Source organism: Macrobrachium rosenbergii, chromosome 51 (assembly GCF_040412425.1).
Source record: "Macrobrachium rosenbergii isolate ZJJX-2024 chromosome 51, ASM4041242v1, whole genome shotgun sequence".
Taxonomy (NCBI): domain Eukaryota; kingdom Metazoa; phylum Arthropoda; class Malacostraca; order Decapoda; family Palaemonidae; genus Macrobrachium; species Macrobrachium rosenbergii.
Genome location: NC_089791.1, coordinates 4,840,751 through 4,848,250, shown reverse-complemented (window position 1 = coordinate 4,848,250; position 7,500 = coordinate 4,840,751). Strand labels below are relative to the sequence as shown.

General features: G+C 35.8%; 1 protein-coding gene across 5 annotated transcripts in view; it reads right to left on the bottom strand.

Annotated features, from left to right (window-relative positions):
- LOC136833121 (sodium channel protein 1 brain-like) overlaps positions 1-7,500 on the bottom strand; it is a 564,124-nt gene that overhangs the window by 123,010 nt on the left and 433,614 nt on the right. For all 5 annotated transcript variants that reach the window (XM_067094770.1, XM_067094772.1, XM_067094774.1 and 2 more), the window contains one exon: positions 6,918-7,079. In XM_067094770.1, the coding sequence (XP_066950871.1) occupies positions 6,918-7,079 (162 nt within the window). The remainder of the gene's footprint in view (positions 1-6,917; positions 7,080-7,500) is intronic.

Below are 7,500 nucleotides of genomic sequence, written 5' to 3'. Positions count from 1 at the left end.
ATTTTTTCCCTTAATATTTCCTTCTGAAAATAGGGGTGGGGGCATTATGAACTATCAGATACGGCAAAATGAGCATTAAAAAAGCGAATGTTGTAATATACGCTTCGATGACGCAATTGTAAGGCCAGGGTAATTTTCCACTACTGTACTACTTATTGTTTAACTTAAGTACACTTGATGACCATTATTTGCCTTTTATTCAGTTATATATAAGGCATGCATATATTTTGATGAAAGTTAAGTGTGGTAATGATATTCTGCATGTACTGTGTGCATTTTCATATTACTCTAAGTGGTGTTTAGGGGGCTTTAAAGGATTTTTTTAACGTGTGTATATATATATATATATATATATATATATATATATATATATATATATATATATATATATATATATATATATATATATATATATATATATATATAATAAATACACACACACACAGATATTTATATATATATATATATATATATATATATATATATATATATATATATATATATATATATATATATATATATATATATATATATATACTCGAGCTTTAAGGGGTAGGAAACCAGCCCCCACCGATTGAAGAGTGAGCGTGCATTTTGTTGAGGTGTCAGCTCGAAGGGACGCTCAGGTAACAGTCTGAATCACACTGAGGTGAGTACTTAGGTCGCTAGTAACTTCGTCCCTTTCCATTAATCCTTTTTCAACTAAACTCCTGCTGTGTGAGCTTTGTACTGGTTTCTTGAATGTTCCTTACAAATATCGGCATCTACCCTCAGGCAAAATCGGAAGCAATATAAGCCAGCCAGACCCCACTCTCGGCCTCAGTCCATCTTTAGTCTCAGTAGGGAATTCTTGCTGTCCTCCAGTAGCCGTGTCCAGTGCCCATCTGGGCCACCCTTTTACCACGGAACTGTTTCTGTGAACTGGAAACCATCAGCCACAAGCGATCTTAGCCATAAGCGGCTATGTCATATCTAAAGGAAGACAATGCAGACCATCCAGATATTATTGCAAAGTGCACATTGCAAGACAACCCACGGTATGTCTGTTGGCATTCAAGTTTTCCCAGTTCTCTATTCCTTCTACTGAACTCTCATTCCATTTCATAATTTCTCTCCCCAGTAAATACTCCTTGATATCCCGTTACCAGTGTTCCAGTGCTTCCCTGTGTGAATTAATTTCATGAATTGATCTACCCTTGCTCGTAGTAAACCCTAAGTTACTCCTTCCATGTGCTTATAATTGCTATTGAGAGAAACCACATTTCCACGAAGCTTTATCTGGGATTATTCTAGTTCCAGATATGCGTTATATCGTTCACCCTCATTTTCCTGGTAACCCATCTTGCCTGGAGAATTCTGCCCTACTCTGGCAGGCTTATCAACGCTGCAGTGTTGTGAGCAATAAGAGAATACAGTGGAATTCATAAGGAACCACAATCTGTATTCCACGAGCCCCTGGATCCATTGTGCTGATAAATTTTATCATTCATCTTCTCACTGAAAGTAGAATCAGTACTCTACTGTGCTGTTAAATTCTATCACTGATTTTCTTTATTGAAAGTTGAAGCAGTACTTTATTATCTGCAATGCCATAACCTGTGTGCAATAAAGTAGAATCTTGTATTGATCAGAACTTTCAATTGGCGACCTATCGTTAATCTTACTTGTTGGGATTGAATTTTAAGAGCTTAGCCATTTTGTCACCTGTCAGTTTCTTTGGTAAGCTCCTTTGAGGATGAACAGTGGCTACACTATAAAAAAACAGGTTTTGATGTAGGAAAAACCCATTTTTGGTAGCCACTGTGAATCCTCAAACCCACCCACTTTCCCTGACGAAAAGGCATGTGATTTGGGTGAATAAATATCCTGCATAGTCCTGATAAGAATAACGAGTGTGCCACATCTGCAGGTTAATAACAGTTATGGAAACTTGGCAGCCACTGTAGAAGGGAATTCTTTGAAACTGGTTGGTTTATCTTATGGAGCCCCTCTAGGGACCGTGAGAGTAACTCCTTTGAGGACTCACAGCGGCTACCAAAAAATAGGCTTTTCCTATGTCAAAACTTGTGATTATATATATATATATATATATATATATATATATATATATATATATATATATATATATATATATATATATATATATATATATATATATATATATGTATGTATGTGTATATATATATATATATATATATATATATATATATATATATATATATATATATATATATATATATATATATATATATATATATATATATATATATATATATATATATATATATATATATATAAACCACAGGTTTTGATAGAGGAAAAACTATTTTTGGTAGCCGCTGTGAGTACTCAAAGGAGTTACTCTCATGGTCCCTAGAGGGGCTCCATAAGGTAGACCAACCGATTTCAAGGAATTCCCTTCTAGTAGGTCTGGCTAGTATATATAGTGCACTTTGACACTGAAAGAGTATAGGGCTCAAGGCAAGAGGGCTCTTTCTCTTGCTTACAGCTGCCAAGGTTCCATTCCTATTATTAAACCACAGATGTGGCACACTAATTTTTTCTTTTTCAGGTCTATGCAGGATGATTATATGAAAGGATATATATATATATATATACTGTATATATATATATATATATATATATATATATATATATATATATATATATATAATACATATATATATCTATATATATATATATATATATATATATATATATATATATATATATATATATATATATATATATATATATATATATATATATATGAAAGTGTAGTCACTATTTTGTCCTCAAAGGAGTTACCGTCAGTGACCCGCCAGGGACTCCATATGACAGACCAACTGATATGAAGAATTTTCTCATAGCTGGCCTAGGCTGGACATAGCACCTGTTGGCACATTGATAGAACATAAAGGACTCAAGGCAGGAAGGCCTTTTATCCTGATTATATAAATTACCTGGGGAATCACTATTCACAGGTTGGCCAGGTCCACCATTTCTATGGCGTAAACACTCATTTGTTGACTCCAAGATATTTTTTCCCCTTGATACTGTAGTGCCTTATGCCAGGATGTTGCAGCTATCTACTGAGGAAAGTTAAGTACACAGTTTGAAGTTTCAAGCTCCCTTCAGCGTAGTGGGTTCCAATAAATTTCCCTCTTTCCATGACAAATAATGAAAATTGTTCTGACAAATGTGCACAGAGCCATTTCTCAGTTTTCTCTGGCTTGAGCTCCTTTGGAAAATACAATAAATTATGTATTTTATTATCACATTATTCACCCAATGGCTTATTGCTCAGCATATATTTAATTGAGCTTGTGATAGAAGGAATAATGTTAAAGCTTAACATTTTCTTCTTTTATTCTAAAATTGTGACCTTGCCTTTCAGAGTATTCCTTTTGCACATATCCTCACTTTTTTTTAATCCAAGTGCTTTTTCCTCTTAACTCCTCTGCTGAATTCATATGTAAGAAATGTTATTATGAGATTTGCGACAGACAGGAGCTTTATTAGCTCAAAGTTTTTTTTATATCATAATTTCCTTCAATCTATCCATCATGCAGATCTACTTTTCACAAGTATTCACCTTACATGACTCTCTTATGGCTCCTTTTATAACAAGATGTAGAAAATACTTTTCTGTACTTATTAAACAATTAGTTTTCATTAAATTAATTCAATTTTACAATGATACATTAGTCATTAGTTTAAAGTATGTGTTTTACAATAATAGTCAGTTTTAAAGTATGAGAAATACTCCTGTAAACTTTGAATTTAACAACAATACTGATTGTTAAAAATTAAAAATGGGTACCACTCAATATGGCTTATTTATGGTACCTTAATTTTATCTGTTAGGAAGCCTTTAATAAAATATCTTTGTCTGCATGTATCACTAGTGCAATATCCTATTTAACTGAGTATCGGCCATTGAACTCATTTCTTAACCAGATGTCAAGGTACTGTACCTGTAAAACCTAATGATTATATTATTTATAACGGAATAATACATCATACCCCTTTGTTCTTGGTGGGATATAAAGAATTCTTTACTGTACGTGTTAATAAATTAAAATAATTGAATCTTACAATAATACATCTAGTTTAATCATAATTTAAAGGGATGATACCAACAGGTACATTATTGCATCAATAAAAGAATATCATCTACTAATCATTTCTCTTAACCAGTTGTTACAGTGATGTACCTGTAACAGTTGGTCCATTTCATCCCCGTGTGCATTCCATTCATCTGATGGATATGTGTAGCTTGCATCCTACTGTTCATACGGTGTTCTGTTTTTTCCTTATTACAGGAATGCTAATAAGCAAGGCCTAATGTTTGCTTGCTCCACTGCTAACTGCGTAATCCACTTTTTGCCAGTGGGGATGGCTCATACCACTCACAATAGACAAAGTTGAGCTTGGGCAGTTACTTGACATGTGAAGTATGTAACATGCTCCTGGCATCAACCCTGAATGTTTGATGGGATTTGGTTTAAACTAGCCCTGTAGTGTAGGTCCCGTTGCTAGGTAACTAATTGGTTCTTAGCCGCATAAAATAAGTCTAATCCTTCGGGCCAGCCCTAGGAGAGCTGTTAATCAGCTCAGTGGTCTGGTTAAATCTTTCTGGTAAAACTGCCAGAGAGTGTCCCCTTCCCATCCCGAGTTGATTCCATGCTCTACCAAACATGCCAGGACACCGGAATCCACAATATCCCTGTATAACTTCTCTGATGGAGATGAAGAGTCATTCAATGGGATAGATGTCCCAAATCATTGGCAAGAAGTGGATCAAACCACTGAGCCCTCCTTACTGAACCCAGAAGTCCAAGAGGCACCATCCATGCAGCAATCCAACATTGAGGAACCCCTTGACAGTGACCCCAATCCGATGCTGAGGATCCCAACAGGAACAATCCTTCCTTCCCTGGATACTCTTGTTCTCCTTTGGTTCCTAGTCCTTCAGGGCCCTTCTTTCTTACAGCCTACCACTAACAAGCCACTCTCACTATAAAGGCTAGGTGTTATCTTAGTCTCTGATTAAAAAGGTGGACTCCTACTTCTTCCCTAAGTTGCATGACATCCAAAATGTGGGCAAAGTGTTGCTTGTCTTTGGGAAAGTTTCTTCTACAGAAGTTTCAGAGTTTGCTGGGTGGTCATCAGAGTCAGTATTCCTCAAGGATTACTGACATGAGACTGAAGGGTAAATCCCAGCCCCATACTGGGATGGGGCAGTTATTCTGCATCCTGTCCTGTCAAGGTTAGGTAAGTCACCTCTGTATCATATAGTTAACACATACACACACACACACATTCTTTACTCCTTCTCATTCACTGTTAATCTCTCTATGGAATCCTGAACGAAAGAGGAGAGGTGATCCCTTATACAACTTTACCATGGTTGTATTTTTACAGGGGCAGCTGGGATTCCTTTCTCAGGAGCTAAGCCCTTTTTCTCCTGTCAATTTCTTTTATATGCTCCTCTGAGGACAAAACAGTGTCTGCTCTATCAAAAACAGTGTAGGAGAAATCTATTTTGGTAGCCACAGTGAGTCCTCAAACCCACCTGCTTTCCCCTGATGAAAAGGCATGGGACTCTGTGGTGACTATTTTCTTACACAGACCTGGCAAGAAGTGTCAGACATGTCCAACCAGTGCACTATTGCCACACCTATGGAAGAAAGGTGAATTGTATTCCCTGGGTAACTGCTTTAGGCAGGATAAAAAGCCTTCCTGCCCTGATTCCTTATATACTCTATCACTGTACAAACAGGTACTATTTCTGGCCTAGGCCACCTATGAGAGAATTCTTGATATTAGTTGGTCTGTCTTATGGAGATCCTGGTAACTGTCCCATTTGCTGCACGGCAGCTGCAGACTACCAGCGAGTATTGCAGCCTCTGCTGCAATACCTAATACTCAATGCGCTAGAGTCTGACATAGTTACTAGCTAACTGAGTCAAAAAAGTAAATCTCCTAAGAGAACAATAGTCAAAATCAGGAAAAAATATACTGTCAGCTAAGCAATACAAATCCGAAGGCTACCGAGCTGAAAATACATCACCAAAAATAAGAATCTCCAGCCGAAAACCAAAATCAACCTGCTTTCTTAACGCTGTGATACTGTTAAGCCGGCAGAAACAAAAGTGAAGCTCTTGGCTAAGTTGTTCCTCTCTCTCTCCCCGAAAGTGGGCGGGGTTAGTCACCTACATAAACAAAAGACTATCGCTACCGCAAATTTCAAAATTTAAGCTGCCGTCGAGTTAGAAATTCTTAGCTAAGTAATTACTGGGTAAGTTACTTATATAAAACCTTGATTTAAGGAAGTCTAGTTTTAAAACTGTATTCTTATTCAGTTGCTACATCTTACTTTTTATTTGCTGTTCACAATAAACATAATAGAGATTATGAAAAATATAAAAAAAGAAAAAGGTACGATTAAATATTTCCAAGAATTCCGAATGCCATTGTTTTACCTATTTTTCACTTTGTTATTAAAAAATCAGTGCCTTTTATAGCCTTATACTTCATCTTTACAGTTTAAAGCTATGAACGTAACTTGCGTGTGTCGAAAATTACATTAATTAGTATATACTTTTTATATTGCTGATGTATTCTTATCAAAAGATAAATGCATTTCACTTTACCTTATGCACTAACAACAACCGCGTATGAGTGTAGTGAACACCACTAAATAACCCAGCATGCAAGGGATAATTTTTTGAAGATAGAAAACAAAGAAAATTAACATAGACGCTTAGATGGTACAGTACTAAAATGGCCACCAACTAAACACAAACAAGACTGATTCATCACACCATGAAAAGCTATATTCAGCATACATTGGGTACAAAACTTAAATTACATTATAAAGCTTTAATAAATAACATACTGAAATATCTTACATTTAAGCCTAATTTTTCTCCCCCTGGTCGGTCCACACATTTGTAGAATTTTCCACCAAACATCTGCACCCCCATGATAGAAAAGATAAGCCAGAAAACCAAACAGACGAGCAATACGTTGAAGATGGACGGGATGGCATACATAAGAGCATTTACAACAATCTGTGGAAGAGGAGAGAAAACATTAGACTCCAAAATCATGACATTTCACTCTCATTGAAGTTTAAAAACAAAAAGCCAAACCAATGTGTGAAATGGATGAATGTATGTTATATAGGGCAAAGATCAGACACTTGCACCAGGAGGTCATATAATGGCAAAATGAAAAATCGAGAAATGACAGTGGGTGAGGTGGGGATGCTAAAGGTGATGTGTTGAATATCAAAATATTGTACAGTATCACGAGCATGTTGAGTAGACAAAATTTTCTCTGAAAATCGGAGTAAAATTTAATAAAAACTAAAATATTGTTGAAAATTCCAATTGTAACTAAAATTTAAACAAGGGCATCAATTTCAGTCGTTTTCCACAATATCAGCCGCAGATTTTCCCTGGAAGTATCTTTACTGAATATCTTGTATCA